This window comes from Dissoconium aciculare, assembly GCF_010015565.1.
Source record: "Dissoconium aciculare CBS 342.82 unplaced genomic scaffold K489scaffold_13, whole genome shotgun sequence".
Classification (NCBI taxonomy): Eukaryota; Fungi; Ascomycota; class Dothideomycetes; order Mycosphaerellales; family Dissoconiaceae; genus Dissoconium; species Dissoconium aciculare.
The window spans coordinates 392952-410816 of NW_022984963.1; the positions used below are offsets into that span (position 1 = coordinate 392952).

At 51.6% G+C, this 17865-nt stretch overlaps 6 protein-coding genes across 6 annotated transcripts; 3 read left to right on the forward strand and 3 right to left on the reverse strand.

Annotated features, from left to right (window-relative positions):
* Window positions 1-1466: 1466 nt before the first annotated feature.
* On the reverse strand, window positions 1467-2350 carry K489DRAFT_68128 (uncharacterized protein). The gene has a single exon (XM_033608833.1). The coding sequence runs from the start codon at window positions 2203-2205 to the stop codon at window positions 1651-1653; it is 555 nt and encodes a 184-aa protein (XP_033456550.1). The 5' UTR covers window positions 2206-2350; the 3' UTR covers window positions 1467-1650.
* Window positions 2351-6314: 3964 nt separating this feature from the next.
* K489DRAFT_383739 (acyl-CoA N-acyltransferase) lies at window positions 6315-8232 on the forward strand. Its single transcript, XM_033605687.1, has 2 exons — window positions 6315-6844; window positions 7193-8232. Exons 1-2 carry the CDS (start codon window positions 6653-6655, stop codon window positions 7739-7741), a joined length of 741 nt encoding a protein of 246 aa, XP_033456551.1. The 5' UTR covers window positions 6315-6652; the 3' UTR covers window positions 7742-8232.
* A 98-nt stretch (window positions 8233-8330) lies between these two features.
* Window positions 8331-9611, forward strand: K489DRAFT_383741 (Glyoxalase/Bleomycin resistance protein/Dihydroxybiphenyl dioxygenase). Its single transcript, XM_033605688.1, has 3 exons — window positions 8331-8942; window positions 9097-9188; window positions 9276-9611. Exons 1-3 carry the CDS (start codon window positions 8634-8636, stop codon window positions 9292-9294), a joined length of 420 nt encoding a protein of 139 aa, XP_033456552.1. The 5' UTR covers window positions 8331-8633; the 3' UTR covers window positions 9295-9611.
* On the reverse strand, window positions 9298-11098 carry K489DRAFT_412829 (glycosyltransferase family 22 protein; the record flags this gene model as incomplete). The annotated part of the gene is made up of 2 exons (XM_033607972.1): window positions 9298-10934; window positions 10993-11098. 2 exons carry the CDS (start codon window positions 11096-11098, stop codon window positions 9298-9300), a joined length of 1743 nt encoding a protein of 580 aa, XP_033456553.1.
* A 324-nt stretch (window positions 11099-11422) lies between these two features.
* On the forward strand, window positions 11423-11817 carry K489DRAFT_325496 (Yos1-domain-containing protein; the record flags this gene model as incomplete). Its single annotated transcript, XM_033601831.1, has 2 exons — window positions 11423-11489; window positions 11561-11817. Coding segments are annotated over 2 exons (324 nt in total), but the record flags the coding sequence as incomplete, so codon positions are not given.
* Window positions 11818-12851: 1034 nt separating this feature from the next.
* On the reverse strand, window positions 12852-17808 carry K489DRAFT_390694 (cysteine proteinase; the record flags this gene model as incomplete). Its single annotated transcript, XM_033606623.1, has 5 exons — window positions 12852-13885; window positions 13919-15503; window positions 15658-15723; window positions 17446-17550; window positions 17683-17808. 5 exons carry the CDS (start codon window positions 17806-17808, stop codon window positions 12852-12854), a joined length of 2916 nt encoding a protein of 971 aa, XP_033456555.1.
* Window positions 17809-17865: the final 57 nt, after the last annotated feature.

A 17865-nucleotide genomic window follows, 5' to 3' on the forward strand; every position in this document is an offset into this window, starting at 1 on the left:
GCCTCGGTGAAGCCCAATGCGGTAAGCTGAGCTATGGCCTCGCTGGGATATTTGGAAGAGTTTTGTGATGCTGCAGATGACAGCTCAGGGACGGGTGGAGCAGTGGCAGGGTTCGATGGCCGCGATGTTGTTATCGATGCTGGTGATAGACCAGAGCTCGTCTTGCCAGTGCTTGGTCCGCTGTGGTTCTGCGTACTCGCTGCGGCAGCTGATGCTGCTGCTGCTGCTTGTGATGAGCCCGCTGGTTTGACAGTGCCAGTGGTTGCACCAATCTCCGTTCCGCCGGGTCCCGCCACAGTGGGCTCGGCGTCTTCAAACCGTCGTGGAATCTCCGACTCTGGAAGAAAGCTGACTTCGTTATTGTCGCCAAAGACGAGTACGTTGCGCCGCAGGTCGATAAGAGCTTGAAATCGCTTGAGCATATCCAGGCCTAAAAGCAGGTCGACGTCCTTGCCTTCCATGACGGTAAATGAGCAGGACATGGACGATGTGCCTATGGTAATGTCGGCGGCGTGAACTCTTCCAAGTATTTGAGCTGTACCGACTCCCTTGGCGATGCCAGAGTAACGTCGGTCGATGAGCCGCATGATGCCACATGTTTCCGCACATGATGGTGACATGATAGTCGTCTGTGCACCGGAATCGACAAAGGCCTTCACTGGGTAGTTATTGACAGTGACAGGAATGTACAACATAGTGACCCGAGCAAAGACTGGATTCTCGTCAGCAGCGTTGATTTCATCAGCGAAACAGCATCACTCACCCTCCGGACTATGCGTATAGGCAAACTGCAAATTTTCCATCACTTGTTGCTGCCGGATCATTTCTTCGATTTTTCTCTGATTGTCAACGTTCATGAAATCCTCGTTGAGGAGGTCAATCTCGTCTAGTCGCTCGCCTTCTCGCTGTCTGTCATGGTTGACCATCTCCTGCCAAATGGCTTGAAAGCGTTCAGGATCATGTATGACGCTGGATAGCGCTGGCTGTTGTTCCTGAAGCTGCGCCATCGCCTGTGGATTGTTGATCAAGCGTTGTCGAGTCGATTCTATATGCTGAGCTTCTGCAGAAGGTGCACGACGATCCATGAACCCTTGACTGCTTTGTTGCGCTTGAGTTTGATTGTTCCGCAGAACCATTGCGATCATGTCGCCGTCCTTGATGCCATTTGATTCGAGAGTTTGATTGTTGTCCCGCATTGGCCGATTGTTGAAGTAAAGATGTTGGGCAGCGGCCTGGACTCCAGTCTCGGACTGAATCATCTCTTTGAGAGCTCCCACCGTCATACCCGATGGAAGGTCAAAGTTGAGTATTTCGCCATCGTTCCTTGCTTGCGTTCCAGCGATCGTCGATATAGTTACACGAGGCCTGTGAATAATATATCATGTCAGACAAAACTTGTGACACAATTCTCTCACGCCCGCAGTGGCTCATCATGGGAGCAGATATGGTTGAGAAATGCCGATTCTAATACTGCTTACATGTTTGTGAATGTATCGTTGGTGTGGGTGTGTTGGGGGTACTTGGGATGACGGATTCAGCACCGTCGTGAAATTTCCTGCATGTAGAGTGAATAGTGTCTGCCTATTTCTTTCTTCCGGAACGCTTTTGAACGGTTATGGGCAAAGGCTCCGGCTCAGCAAGACATGAAGTTCAAATGCTCTGGAGGTGGCAGGAATGTCTGGAGGATCGGTGTTGGCAAGTGAAATCGCGCCGCCGGGAAGGAGTGTGAACAATCAGGATAGCAGTAGCCGATGCGGATTTGTGTCTGTGTAAGACTCCGGCCGAGGACGACTTCAGTGCCTTCCGCAAGAGAGCGCTCAAGCAGCGTTTATAGTTCCACAGAGCTCGGGTGAGACCGACGCGGCGAGTAAATAGTGGAGAGACTAAAGAAGATGGTGTATCCTGGAATAAGTTTCGGAGGGAGCGTGGTAGCGCGTGACATGTGCGTGGGCGCATATAATGCTGCTTCGAAACGGGTGGATGCTCTTGTGTGTGCGTGTGCGCCCGCGCCCGCGTGTGTGTGTATGTATGAGAGAGGAAGGGAGATATGACAATGGATGGGCGATTCTGCCGAAGGAATCGTGCTATCGTCAGCACGTGGATGAAAATCGTTGGAAGTTCACAGGTTACGTGGTTAATGTAGCGTGGCCGTGACGGGTGATTCGAAATCTTCAAGTGATAGCAACAACAAGCAATGATGACCATCAGCCTGCATAGAGGCGGGTCAACTAATGCAGATGTCGCGTTCAAAAACAACCAACTCGTTGAGGTCACTCGCAAATTTAGAGATGGATATGTATGGATGGATCTGGTCGTGGTTGTTGTTGTCCCTGCGCTCGCCCTGTGATGTTAGTGGTAGTGGAAGAGAAGGAGGTGAAATTGGCATCAATGGGAGGATGCAGGCGGGTTTCCAGCAGTCGGTGTGGTACATAAACGACACCTGCCACGTTTTGTTCGATATACGGCGGGTCTGACTTATGGGTGGTGGGTCTCGAAATGGGAGAATGGAATCTTTGCCCGCATGCGCATGCACTACATGCCCAGGTAGGTCGGCTTGGGGCTGATGTACGCGCTACTGTATGCCGGCGGCGAGCATCATTCTGGAGAAGGATGCAAAGAGCGTGGGTAGTCATCATCATCGATCATCATCATCATCATGGATCGTCACGAACGAGGGCGTTGCTGTAGCTAGATGAATGGGGAAATTTGGTCGGCCACCACAACATCTGCATTGCTGCCAACATGTACAGCTCGTGATGGATGGGACGGTGACATGCGCCCGCCGAAGATGCTCCATTGCAAATGCCGATAGCTGCCTGCCGCAGAAGTTGACCCCGGTATAGCACAGGTAGGTATGCTCCATAGTCGATGTCGGTTATAGCGATGTGATTCATCGCCAACCATTTGGGCACGTCGAGAATGTCGTCCAACGGGCACATTGCCCAGCGCTGTCGAAGTCATCGATTTGCACTTGGACACACGACGCCGCCGGCACGCGCTAGAGCATCGTGGCCGCCATCCAAACCCAATTTTGGGCCTTGTCTGACCCCGGATTATCATTCACTACAGCACAGCAGTTAAATTCTAGGTAGTTCCCGTCTCGTCTGACCCTGCCCATTCATCATACCCCTTGTATATCCGTCATCGTCATGCACAATGCCGACGAAAGACTTGCTCCACCTACCACAGTATGATTTTCGCTCTGTGTGTCAGGGAGGCAAAGTTGATGGGAGCTAGCATGAGGGAATATCGATTCTAAGGAAGGGCAAGAAAAATGGCCGGCGAAGAGGGATCTAGGAGGGAGATCCTAATGTACTGTGCCGTATGCTGCCTCGTACCACTTGAGGACATTATCGCGCCGCATGGCAGTCGGCCTTAGATTTCCCGTCCCCCATCGGCGTACTGTACTGTGCAAAAGTCACAACCCGGGGCGGCACCTGCAGATTTCTCAGCATGCATGCATATCGCCCGTCAAAATGGGCTTGACGTCTCAGACTTGGCCCCAAAGTACATGCACATCGTGGGGGTAAGCGTCACCATCACTCTTTAACTTCGTATATCGCTAACATACTTCGCTTCTGGCGGGCCTGTGGCTCGACAGGCTGTGACATTTGTCATAGGCCGGAGCCAACGCCGGGTTGGGTACTGGGCTGCAATATGAGGTCTGCACTACCTAGGTAGGTATGAAGTCTAAAGAGAAGTGCATGAGCATACATTTCGAGGGAGATGGTCAATGGAAGCACTTCGCGCACGCTAGAAGATGCTGCTCACACCGCCGAGATGCGAAGTGATGAGACCCAGCATTGAGCTAAGTCGACTTGTCTCGACCATCGACACGCCACGCATTGGAAAGGTATAACGTGAACCTTGGAAGATGAAGAATTATCCGAAGCCAATGCATCCATGACTTAGGCATTTCCGCTTTCTGCGGTCGTGCATTGGATACATGAGGCGCATGCAGCATCGAACCTAAGCAGCTGCCGATATCGAAATTTGTTCCTGATGAGGCTTGACAGCAGAAAAGTTATTTGGCGCCTAGCAACTCCCCCAAAATGTAGTAGTAGCGCGAACCTCCTTCCTCACCAGGAAACAGGATTCTTCTCTTTGTTTGCAGAAGCTGTAAACATTGTCCAACCATCAAGAGCTGGGCAGATTTCTGCTCGAATGGGGAACAACTGGCTCTTCGCAATGCTGTCTCTTTTGAATGTCATTCAATATCGGAAAAGCATTGCTGTAGAGGACAAACAAGGACACCTCCAGCTTTCAACTTTGAGCTCGTCATTCGGGAGCAGCCGTGTGCTGAATTCGGGCTATTCATGCGGCTAAGGACGAGACGGCGTAGCGGGGACACGGGCAGCTTTTAGTCGTCGCAGCAGGGCAGCACCTGCACGTTTTTGGATCGTCACATCTTAGGCTAACACAGAATCGTGCTACTTCTCCTTCTGGGAGGACAACGGAATGATCACACGTACAGCGGACGAAGTGTGGCGGTGACCGTAAGTCAAGCTATTGTCCCTGTTGTTGCTGCATTGACCATGCTGACATCCGCGCTCGTGCGGTCATGAACGGAACCAGTAATCTCGCGACTGCATGTATTTCGCATGGACTCGATGGCCGGCGGCCAGCGGTCAATACCGTATTTTCACGCTTCCACATTGACAGGCCGCCGAAATCAGGATCAAGCATCCGGCATTGTAACGTCGCAAGCCGCCGGGAGTACAATCCTGATCAGCTTCGGAGGCCGTGCGGCCGTCCATGCCCAGTAACGATGCGCATCGGAAACAACATTCCGGTTGGACGCTTCTCCTCGCACGACGACTTCGATTAGGCCATGCACGTTTATGCATCGGTGTCGATGGTAACCTTGGGATGATGGAATCGTGACACGTGCTCTGCGGCAATGAATCTGTCCTGAACTCTGTGCACACGCTCAAAGCCGGCGAGGGAGAGACGGTATGCCCAGAGACGGTATATGTATTGTCTTACCTATATAACCATGCTTTCATCGAGAAATCACATTTCGAGTCATGCAAGATGACTTCCTTCAAAACTCGGCGAAGCGCCTGGTGCCTGTGAGGTATCGTCTATGGGACAAAGATCTCTGTGTGAGACACATCGACCAATGTGCGTCATCCCTATTCCGTCGCCGCACTTAAGGGAACATGGCCGAGGTGACTCACGTCACAACAGTGTCGAGCCCAACGGAACGCTCCACCACTGACCCATGTCAGTGCCTTGATGTGTACTAGCTTCTCTCCTTGCCATACATTTCAAGTTTGCGCTATGCGTGCGCGGACCTCAACCAACTCCACTGTCTCGGGCACCTCGCACCCGCCTAGCGACGAAGAAACGATTTTGATTTCGAACTCGGCACAACCTGCCATCGTTCATGAACAAGCACAAGTGCAGGGCACTGTGGGCGATGATCAGAAAGCCACGGACCCATCACTTGCTGTACTGGACCGTGCTTCGATATGTGCGTAAGTGCTTTGCACAACGTCCACTCCTACCCAGTTCGCAGCTGTCGAACCGCTAATGATCATCGCAAATGACGGCCTATCGACTCAGAGTGGACCTTGGCCAGAAATCAGAGAATACAGCTGAAGTGGACGGTGTCCACGAGGCATTCCGATAGAAAGTGAGGGAGCGTCCGGCAGCTTGAAAAGTTGGTTAGAAGTTCGCATCAATAGGAAGCTTGACAAAGCGCTCTTCAACGCCTCGCATGCGGAAGTCGCCATCTTCATGATCGATACATATGTATTCAAGCCTACGAATTACCGGCGCACTCTCAGGATTGTTCACAACTTGGGTTGCCCACATGGTCGCGTTACTGTCATGTCGGTGCGATGTGCGCAAACCCCGCCCAGGGAAGAAAATCCACGCCCCGGGACATTAACCACGCGGCCGACATGTGGAGCGACTTCCAAGGTTACCTAGTAGTTATCAGTTGATTGAGGCGGAAAGGGCGCCGAAATTCCGGAAATGTGTGCCTATCCGCCATGTGAGGACAGCATACCGCTCTGACGGGTCTGCTCGCCTGGCCATCCAACATGACATGGCTCGTGACCTGCATTAATTCCATTTCTCATTCTACTTTGGGCAGGATGTGACGTGTCGGGACGCTCGTCGTTTGTGCACTGTCTAAAGCAAATCATAACTAGCCTGCACTTGTCCCTGCCGAGGACGGTCAACGAATCCAACGACATGACTCGCGCAACAACCAAGGTAAGGTGATGACGTTAAGCGAACGGCGTTCAACTGTATCAGCAGCCACGTCCACTGGAGGCTTGGTCACTCCACCTAGTAAATCATCTAGCCCATTGAAGATTCGAAGTGCAATCGATGTCAGCTGTTATGCAGCTCGAGGTATTTCCTGCAAGATACATTGCCCTGACTGCCGGACATACGCTTGCCCGTGCTCGTGACAGTCCACTATTCTAGCCAGGTCTGGATCAACCTACGACAGTACCTCAAAGTTCCTCGGAGCGAAAACCTCGGCATAGCAACCTCTGAGGGTAGACCGACAGCGATTGGGTCCATAGTCGAATTGAATATCTCAAGGTTACAACGTCAAGGCACCGATTGACGCTCCAGCGCCTGTCAGATCGAAGAAGAAAAAGAATAAGCCGCTGGAGAAAGATCACACGTCATAATGACTCTGAGCACAGTATCCTCCGAAACCGACCCAACTCACACCCTACAGGGTGACAATGCTGCTTCTCGCCAGAGCCGGACATACTCATTGCGTCCCTTCATACAGACTTTGACGGTAGCAGATGTGGAGAGCTGTACTATGCTTGAGCATGCTGCCTTTCCACCAGCAGAGCAAGCGTCGCAGGAAATTGTGAGTTGGAGTGACGGTTTGAGTCAAGCGGTGTCACGGGCCCACGTCGCCCCTTCAGCTCCGACACTTCTTCCATGATATGGGAAGTAGCAACGCGAACTAACGCCATCGCCCACGTCGATCTTCGAGATCCTGCCCTATTGATACTCGTTCTGTTTTGCCGTGGTGATACGAAATGCCCGAAACTGCAAAGACATTGCGGGAAAACAGAAAGATGTCCGCCTGCATTGTGGCTTGCCTGTCTACAAAAGGGTGTACTGTATATTGCATTGTGTCATCATCACATTGATTTCAGATTTATGACTTTCTAATGGACTCTGCTGATCATGTCTCTCGCCTCTTGGACAGATTCAATACCGCCTCTCCCACTGCAACGAGCTCGGTCTAGGTCTCTACACCTCGCAGATTGAGCCAGACCTGGAACGCAGCCTCGGAGCATCTGACACCGATACATTGGACGGATCTTTGGCAACGTCGCAGAACCCCAAGCTGATTGGGCATGTCATATCCACTCTTTCCACAGCTTCCGTGGTCCTTGATCAAGCCATGTCAATGCCGCGCCCGTCTTCGGCCGTAATATCCTCAAGCCAGGGCTCCTCGGTGCCGACGCCGAGTGGAGTCACACCACCATCAGGCCATGAGCCCCACGGCCGGACCCTCTGCATCCACAGCCTCGCCGTTCTTCCAGCTTATCAACGTCTTGGGCTCGCGACAATGCTTTTTGAGACATATCTCAAGCGTATGGCCTCACAGGATCTCGCAGATCGTGCAGCGCTGATTGCACATGAGCACCTAGTGCCGTGGTACGAAACATTCGGTTTTGTCAGTCAGGGTCCGAGCCAAGCACAGCATGGAGGTGGTGGATGGATCGACATGGTACTCGAGTGGAAACAGTGAGTTCGCGGTGGAACATGATGCATTGATACATCGCGCTATTCTCGCTACATGAATCAACGGGCCAAGTACAGTCGTCGACGAAGCACTCTCATCTGAACCTGCGCCAAGAATTGAAAATATTCATGCCAACGCCGAGGTACGCTGCCACACTGCTTCCTCACTCAGAGTCTGGAGGATCATGCACAAGTTCGGGATTGCAAGGCATTCCGATGTGGGATCAGCAACATTAGTGCTTACTCTTTGATCGGCTACGGTACATTTTGACGAAGAGTGTAGATTCGATCCTGAATTGTTAGATCCGTGGCGCAATGTGGCTGTTTTTGTGCGCGCTCGGGCGCAGGTAGTTGACGGCTGAACGTCACCTGAAGCTTTCCGAGCCCCACTTGGCGTCAATTCAACCGATGTGATGTGCACGCTTCCGGGTTTACATTCGTGCAGATCTCAGAAAACATGGAACACGTACTTATATCCAAAGCCCCTGTTTGCCAAAATGAAGAACGATACCATAGAGTGCGTGAAGCCGGCATCCGACGGAATTTGATGATGACGCAGACGACCTGCTCACAAGCTCCTGCGTGCCGACCATCCGGAAGTCCTCATATTATATTAAACTTCGGCGGCCCCTACGACGACCAGACAATGTCAACTTTTGTTGTACCAATAGCTCTCTGAATCCTACCCTGGTAAAAAAGTCAGACCGTGCTGGATAATTTGTCGCTCAACGGTTACCACGAGTCAAGCGTCACATTTTGACAAAATAGGCAACTCAGCTCCGTGAAAGACATTGTCCTTGGGAACGTGTGCGGTCGCAGCTGCGACGACCTTGCCCACTTGTGCCTACGCTCCACATCGAGACAAACTTTTGGCAAGGAATATTGCAGAGTGTGCCGTGATGGCTACGTCTTCGAGACCTCCGATCACGGTCAAGTCCATCGATCATGTCGTGCTCACAGTCAAAGACATCTCTACTACTATCGCCTTCTATACCACCCATCTTGGTATGCACCATGAGAAGTTCTCGTCGAAAGGCGATGAACGGCATGCGTTGTCCTTCGGTCGGCAGAAGATCAATCTTCATCGTGCAGGACACGAATTTATCCCCCATGCGCAAAACGTTCAGCCCGGCAGTGAGGATTTGTGTTTCATTACGGAATGTCCGATTGAGGAGGTGAAAACGAGCTGGGAGGAAGCTGGAATTAAGGTGGGTTGAATAGGTCGCCAATTTCGTCTCCTGTGCCACCTTCCATACATATCAACTATGATGTGACTGCGCCTCTCGCGTGACCATTCGGCGGGTCTGAGCGCCTTGTGTTTACACTAAGCGATCGATGCTGAATCATATTGGCGGATGGCAGATTCTTGAAGGCGGATCGATTGTCGATCGGACCGGCGCGGTCGGCAAACTCCGGAGCGTATACTGTCGCGACCCAGACGGCAATCTCATCGAGTGAGTTTGAAAATTACTCTTCAACTCGGAACTCGAGTCAATCCTCGAGTCCAGTCTCTGTCCTCTTCTAATTCGAACATTTTCCAGATTGTCAAATTATGTCTGAGCTTTAGATCATAGCAGTAGAGCTCTTCGCAGGCGAAACTTGGCGTTTGAGGATGTAAAGACGTGGCTCGAATTTGACTGCGGGCCAGAGGCCTCGTGTGATCTTGTTCCGAGAAAATAAAGCAATGTCGTGATAGCGTCGGTGAAGTATTCGCCCAACTCGGTTTTGGAAAACTGATGGCAAGGGTAAGATATCGTCCTCATCATTTGTGGGTCTCAATGTGATTCCAGAGTAACCATTTGCCACGCCGATTGGAGCCCATTTTCCAATCACCCTCTCGGGTTGTTCAGCGATCGCATAATCAAAGTCCAACCAAAAGAGAGGATCAAGCAGCCGAGACTCATCCTCCGTTTTGTCGTATGTCCAATTTAAATGAAGTTGTTGGAATCTCGTGATACCTGTTTGACATGCTAAGTTGTCCAAATGAATGCGAACATGGCTGTTGTCGGATAAGGGCACCACTTGGTGCAGCAGCGCCAACGCTTCACCGCCAGGGTAGTTGAGGCTCGAGATATACAGAAAGCCAAGACTTGCTACGTATGATGCCGCAGTTAACACCACAAGGGCAATACTGAGGAGTTTCCAGATCCAGGCTTTGTTACGTCGGATCCAAATCCAGCCCGCACCTGCTGCGGCCACAGCTGTAAAGGCCGGGACTGAATAGATGATGAACCGCCATTCTTTGTGAGGCAACAAGCTATAAATCGCAATGAAAATAAGCTGTGGTCTGAGAATATCGGAGCTGGGTGCAAGATTGGTGCCGATTAGTATGCAGAAGTATATCGCAGGATTCAATAGGAGACGTGGTAGGGCGTCAATGAAGTAGAAATAGAACGGACTAGTTCCCCACTCGGAGGATCTTCCGAGGACAGTGTTGAAATAGAATCCGACCCATTCTGGCCAGAGAGGAAACTGGCGCCAAAAAAAGCTGTCCACGGCAACGGTGGTAGCTAACCCAATCGCCACACCAATGATGCCGGCTGGAATGATCTCCTTGATGATGAGTATGCGCCGCTGTGCGAGCTGGTATAGGGTCTCCACTGCGAGGAGAATTGCAATTTCACAACGGAATATGATGCCCGCGATGGTAAGGAGGATCATCGCCATAACTCTCCTGCGGGAGCTGCGACGTGACTTCCATGACACGGACTTGACCAGGATGAGGTTTCGCAACGCAATGGTCGTCAGTGCATAGGCAAACATGTTCGGTAATGTTCGTGATGCGTAATAAATGACATGGAATTGACCGGCCTGGAGGAGCACGAACCATCGGCCTGCGACTTTGCCATAGGCGGTCTCTACTGCAGCTCGCAAAGAGAGCAACGCGGCAGCATTGATCAATCCGAGCGCAGCGCGAGCGAGTGTCTGTATCTGCTCTGGGGACGAGACAAAGGTAGAAAAGGGCCGGACAATGCCAGCTAGGACCAATGCACCGACGAATGTCCTCGGCACTGAACCAGGAAAGGAGACATGATCGTAGGATGTCGCGAGAACTTTGGAAACGTTGCCATGAGGGATTCCATAAGTGACGATATCATGGACTGCTTGAATATTGAATGACTCTTCGACCTTAGTGTAAGGCGCACATATGCAGTGAAGCAGGATGATGGTCGGCAGCAGCAACCCAAGAGCAGAATCGACTAATGAACCATTAATTGGCGATTGTTCTAGCATAAGTCCGGAAGATATCTTGCTCACCAAACATCTTCGACCAACTCTCCCTCTGGTCTTCTCTTGAATTCTGTGCGATACCAGCGCGTCGTTCTACAGCCCGCCAGAAGTAATCATTATTGAAGAATGACATGATATGATTTTGGCGATCGTGAAAGTCGATGGCATTGGGACGGTCACGGCTAGCCTGAGGTTACATATGTTACCCTGACAGAATTGTACGAGGCGGAGACGTCGCCGTTGGAGCCCTGAATCTCTTGCAGCCCACCAAATGCGACAAACTTTCCGACATTGCATCTCTCGACTGCATCTCCCACTTACTGAGTGATCGGTTTCGACAGAGGTCGAGGGAAATCTGGTCATCATGGCGACGCTATTTTTCAGCTTCGGAGGTTTATTCCAAGGTAAGGCGACGTTCCCCAACGATCACAAGCGCAAACATGGCAGCTGACAACGAATTACAGTTTCCGTCCTGCTCGTCAACGCCATCGCCGTCTTGTCAGAAGATCGCTTCCTTGCGCGGAGTACGTGAACATGAAAGTCGCACATGTGTGCTGACACAAGCAACAAAAATCTGATCTGACCAATGTCACAGTCGGATGGGGCTCCTCACAACAGCAGGCCGAGCCATCCTTCGGCGGTGGAGGCCAGGACAATGCTAGCGTCAAGGCGAAGATGATCAACCTGATCAATTCTGTACGGACACTTATGAGAAGTACGTTTTGTGCCAGCTATCCACGTCCGCTCGGATCAATATCCTGCCTCCAACTCTGGGGTCCAGACTCCTCTCCACACACACAAACGCACATATCTGCGTCACGAGCGACAGTGCTGACATATATGCCTCTTTGACAGTACCTTTAATTTTCCTGAACATTCTCATCATCATCTGGTCCATCGCATTCGGTTGAGATGTTCGCCGTCGACACCAGTCCCGCACGCCGCCCTCTGTTCTGGCTGCAAGATGAGTTCTCGAATTCCGCCGCTCGGAGATGTGCGTGTCACAGACAGAATCTAATGACCTTCACGACGACCACGACATCCCGCAATCCAGTGAGATCGCTATGTGCGCTATCCGCTTTGATCGAGCTCGCTTGCGTTGCATAGCCATTTGCATGGAAAGGCGCATGCTTTGCGCACAAAGAGATGGAAGCAGTGAAGATGAGGAAAGAAGAGGAAATTTTTAGAGATGATGATGTTGTGGTGAAAGGAGACGTCAAGAACCGGTATCGAATGCTTCACGGCTACGCTTCCTGCTTGCATGAGAGAATCAATCACCGATGCAAATAGTACAGAGGACCACGGACAGCGAATGTCGGCTCTGGACTCAACACGAGCATGCGAAGAACATCACCAATGCATGGTGGCAGTGAATGAATTATGCATTTTGCTCTTCTGTTGGTCGTTCTCTTCCTTGTGAATACAAAATATCTCGCAATGTATTGTGCCTCCGTACTCTCTGTCCCATTTTCCCGGGACAACTATCAGCGCGAAAACACCTCGTCTCATTAAGGTTTCTGCACCGAGCTCCGGAAGACAGAGATACGTGTGTGAATTCCCATGGCAACATCGCATTGACGGCTAATGTAGATTGCGATGCATATGAAAGACATGGGCATCATCCAGACGTGGGAATTGAGGATTTCCATACAACATACACCTATCCAGCTCGCCCCTTGACTGTATCCAAAGCGAAAAGAGGGCGGTGATCCTTTTTCACGCCTGTTGTCATTATACTTGCCAATACCTGCACGATCTCTCTATAACTTTTCCGACGACTCGTATCCAGCTTTTCCGTGGATCTTTGCATATGTACAATCCCGGAGTCCGCAGGAAAACCTTTCAGAGAAGGTGACGAAGGCTTAGCGTTCGTCCCACAAATTAAGTCATGCCATGGCACTACTTTTCTTCTTCCCGCCGAGACTGAAGCGATGCTTCTTAATCGGTTTGCCCTCCCGTGTAGCGAGGGGCGGGTTCTCCACGGATCCGGCTGGAGGAGGCGCGCTCGTGGGTGAGGAGATATTGAAAGTCGGAAGGGCGGTGGGTGCGCTCTCCTTTGTAGGCGGATACAGAGTCTGTCCCGAGGGTTGCTGTGGAGGGAGAGCAGTATGGTTATTCTGAACGGCGGATGGGAGTGCGCTGGCTGGCAGGGAGGACGAGGTCGAGGATGAGGATGGAGGTGGATGTTGCGAGGCGGGGGCTATGGGCTCGTTGGCGTTTGTCGAGACACTTGTTGTGCTTGCAGTTGAAGCGGGACCGCCGTTGATGGTGGTCGGTATGGTGCTTAAGTGATGAGGCTGGCTGTGCTCGCTCTTAGACAGCGATGATGCGAGGGAGTGTTTGTCCTTTTCTTTTGCTTTGTCGCTGCGGCCGAAATGGCCGAACGGGGCGAAAGGTGTTCTCCTGACGGGTTTGCGAGGAATATGATGTGCTGAGTCGCTGGTGGCGCCATGAGAGGATGGAGGTGGTGTTGATGAGGAGGCGTTTGAGACTGCGTATAGTGGATCCGCTGCAGGCAATGGTGGAGATGATAGTGCGGATGGCAGAGATGTCGCGTCAGTCTTAGTTGACGTAGCACGAGTGCTGTTCTCATCCTTGTAAAGAGTGGAAGTAGAATCGCCCTCAGTCGTTGTTTCAGTCTCATGTGGCGCTAAAGGCACGACGTCAGAGTTGACCGATACTTGGAGCTGGCTTGATGATCCTTTCTCCTTCAACTTTTCATCTCCCTTGTTTGCCTTAATTTTCATGCTCCCGCTGCTGAACAGCCTTGTCGTGCCTCTGAGACTCATGTTCCCATGTCGAAATCTCGAGAGACCACCCTCCTTGTCTTTATTCTTGCTGTTGTCGCTGATGGAAGGTCTGTTGTTGCTTTCAACACCTTCACCATCATTCTTGGCATGCTCGTTTGGTGTAGACGTTGCTGAACCAGGACGTCCGTTCACTTTTAAATTACTCTCTGCCCGTTTAAGAGCATCGATGCGGCGAATGTTGGTCTCTTGGCGAGTCTCTTTTCGTGTTTTGTGCACTGCGACTGGCTGTTCTCCTGAGGCCGGATTGAACGTCTCATTGACCGTGTGGGAATCATTCGTATTGCTTCGGTGAAAGCCATTGGGTTGCTTGAGCATAGTAGCAGCCTCGGCTTCTGCAGACTTACGTATCTCATCGGCTGCTGCAGCGGACGCAGCACTAGTTGAGGGTGACTGCGCACGCATCTCCTGCTCTTTTATCACAGCTTCAAGTGTGGTCTCTTGGTAAAAGAGCACATACGCGCAAGCTAATTGACGCGGATCATTGACACCTGGTACAGGTTCGCCACCAAAGAAGCTGAGCACATAACTCTCATCGACAGGTTCGACTAATTCGTCATCGAACAAAAGCCAGCCACGGTCATGGGTTTTGACAATGCTGACGTAGTGGCCATGATAAGGACCACCGCCAATGTGAACGACGACGGCGTACAGTTCGTACAGCCGGTCTGGGTCCACAGCATCATCTGTTGTGTCGAAGAGCCGGAGGTGGAAGGGATAGACTACCCGATGGAAGAGCTTGTGGAGTCGTTGTGCGGCATAGAAGCCATCGGTCAATCCGCCAATGATACCATTGGTAGCGACCGCTTCCGTGTACTTAAATCTCTTGAGATGCAGAGCCAACACTCGCGGCAGGCGCTTGATCTTCATTCGCTTTTCTGCTTCCTGTAGACCTCCACACGTGTCGCAGTGAAATTTGTTACGTTCGCACAACATCTCTTCCTCTGAAAACTTTCGCAAGCAAGCCGTCACCGAGGTATGCGGGCTGAGGTCGACCGACAGGTCGAGGAATGGCTCGTCCCGCTGAGATGTCGTCTCGCACGTCAAACAGCGCGTTTCGGATGTCAGTCGGCCCTCGAAGATGTCGTGCACCCATTTCTGATCTATAGGGCGAATAGTTGACTTCACAGGCGCATCTAAATCGTCTGTTACTGAGCCTCCCACCATACCATTTGTGTTCTTCCTGCTCTTCTCAATTGCAAATTGCTTGACCAGTTCCGGGTTCTTCTTAACAAATAGATCCACCTCGTCCACCACCTGGTTGAGCACGTAGTTCAGGAACTCATGCGCATCTTGATGCATAGCCGATCGAAACATTTCATTATCTCGACGGAGGATCTCCAAGAACCTGTGTGGACTGACCACTCCGATCCGTGATTGACTGTCAATGATCGATTCGAAGATGTCCCGCAGTGAAGTGAAAAGCGATTCCTCCATTCCATAGCGACCTGAGCGATCATGCGTCATGCTAAGCACCGGACCTGCCTGTAATGCCATGCGCTTCTTGTATTCTGCCGACTCTTTACTTTCCTCCGCTTTGACACCCCCCGGTGATGGCGAGGTCGGCGCAATGACCTTTCGCGCAGGAGACGAGACATTTGGATATGGCGTAGTAGATGTCGCTTGTGGTGAGAACGAGGTGCGTTTCGTAGGTTTTGTGCTTTCAATAACAATGGCTTTGGTCGGGAAGTTGACAACATGTTCTCGGAATGGCGCCGAGTAGTATAGGCACTGTATTATAGAATTACAATAGCTGAACAAGGATCATGGGTTAGCACGAGGCCTGGTTCATGTCGCACGCGATCGCATACCATGTGGAACCGTACTATGGAGAGAGTGTTAGTATTCAAAGTGTCTCAAAACCGCAAGTGATGTTTCAACAAACATTTTCGAACCCAAAATATTTATCACTCCCATCTACTCGCAGCGGTCCAGTATCTCCAGCGATGAGCTTCTCTAAAGGCGTTTGCGGCACCACGACAGCATCTTTCTTGCCAGTGGAGGTAGCAGACTGCCCGGCCGCGGCCTATGATCAGGTATGTCAGCGATCCTCTGTCATCCACATGGCGTCCAAGCCTCCTAGCATCTGCAATCATGTTGGCGAATGTGTAGCCGAGACATACCGAACCACTCTTAAATTTGGAAAAGAATGACATAGCGCCTGACTGCAGCCTCTATCTCTGGCGCAAGCGCCCCGGCTCAAGGTATGTCGCCAGACTCTTTCATGCGCGAGAGTACGTGAAGATGATCGCTTGAATGTTTCGCAGCCGGCTTCTGTCCGTTTGGGAAGGATCGAGAGTGAGTCGGAAATGCGTGCCCGGAGTGTATTACAACGCCGGTCAAGGTGATTGCCGTGGGTAGGGCGCGTTGAGAATCGAATGATTGCGCATTGGCTGCAAGATGGCGCTCGACGGAGAAAGCAGGGTAAAGATGTAGAGGATCGTTCGCGTGGGCCTGGGGGCCGAAACGCAAGCTGGAGCGTGGTCTGCGATCCTCTCGACGGGTGAATGCGACATACGCAAGATATTAACAATAGAGGAGGATCAGGTGTAAGGACGTTTTGAAGAACAGCGACAATTCAGAGAAGCATGCGAGCATGATGAAAGGATTGTGTAATGGTGTTCGAGGTGTGGGGACGGGACGATGGAGATGTCAAGTGGCGCAGGCGCGGGATCTCTCACGGACGGCAGAGCATTGGGAAGCGTCTGCTACTGTCGGGGATGGGCAGCGGACGTTTCGGAAGATCCTAGATAAGAATCCATCGATAGATATCCATCACAACGAGGAATGCACGACTACGAAGGAACATTGCCGAAGACGACATCGCATGACAGTCTGTCGGAGTCTCTTGGACAATTTCCAGGGTGTTACTCGACATGTCGACATTGAAAGACACGATCTGGCCGCAAATACAGCGCGCCTGTCTGAGTGGCTCTCGTCGTCTCGTCGCAATTCTTTCGAAATGCAGAAAGGCGTCCTCTGGCCAATTCTAAGGCCGTCCATCCGAGCATGTATAGGCTATTTGATCCGACCAACAGTGTGTGTATTATTACACGCTCCTGTGGTAATGCCACGGGATTTATGCCGCTCAGGGTACCGGATGAGGTCATTACATCCGAGACGAGCTGCACTTCTTTCACAACGCCTTTAACCGCATCAGGGTCGCGCCTCCGCGCTGGGAGAAAATCTCCAGCATCGAGTGAGGGAGGGCAATCGTGTCGAGCAGCTGGGAAGAACAATGCAATGCATCCGAGGCCACTTGAGAGAGAAACCAGTGACTGCATCAAGCGACCATGAGAAATGATGTGCGTGGCAATGTCTGCGAAGAAGACAATTTGCGCCCATGGCTTTCGTCGAGGTCGGGAGGTTTGCATAAAATGAGCATGAAATCTAAGATCGCACGTGGCCAAAACGTGGTTCCAGCAGCGGAGACGAGACAGACGGAAATGTGAAGGGGGAATTTGCGCCCGAGGAATTAGCAAAATCTGCGGCAGCACGGGCGTTTGTTTGGTGGGAAGATGAAAGCTCTCACTGCGCTTGAGCCGCAGGATACCGGTCCAAGACATCCTGAGTCTCCAGAGATGATCCAGGGCTGCACTCCGACTACCGTACTGTAGGATGAACATAACACATAAAAATAAAAATAACGTGAGTTCTTGGTGGACGGACAAACGGGCGGTTCATGATGCAGCGGGGAAGAAAGCCGCGGAGTCAGGTCGCTGGTTCGATGTACAGTGTCTGATGATGAGACGAAACTTGTTGCGCTGGTTGGTACAAACTGACCACAGAAGATCCCGACGACGAGAATTCCTGTAACAACGGCCTACTCCTTGATGAAGATCACGAGTCCTGGACTTGCGCAGGCCGTTCCGCAATGAGGATGTGATCGGAGGTCAGCTGGCCTGCACACGTTTGCTGGGCGATCGTCTATCCTAATCTCCCGCCCTCGAGCAATAGTGTGTTTTACTGTGACCTGCGGGCGTCTGTCCTTGTCGCTAGCAAATTTCACCCGTCGCCAATCATCCTTTTTCCCCATCACACAACGTCTTCCCTTGCCTATTCCGCACTAGGGCTGCATTCACGAATCTCCCCT

Bases quoted from the DNA above. Each gene is read 5' to 3' on its own strand.
- K489DRAFT_68128 (XM_033608833.1), bottom strand. From the start codon at position 2,205: ATGGTCATCATTGCTTGTTGTTGCTATCACTTGAAGATTTCGAATCAC.
- K489DRAFT_383739 (XM_033605687.1), top strand. From the start codon at position 6,653: ATGACTCTGAGCACAGTATCCTCCGAAACCGACCCAACTCACACCCTA. The intron at 6,845-7,192 runs GTGAGTTGGAGT...CCTCTTGGACAG, and splicing joins AGCAAGCGTCGCAGGAAATT to ATTCAATACCGCCTCTCCCA.
- K489DRAFT_383741 (XM_033605688.1), top strand. From the start codon at position 8,634: ATGGCTACGTCTTCGAGACCTCCGATCACGGTCAAGTCCATCGATCAT. The intron at 8,943-9,096 runs GTGGGTTGAATA...GGCGGATGGCAG, and splicing joins GGGAGGAAGCTGGAATTAAG to ATTCTTGAAGGCGGATCGAT.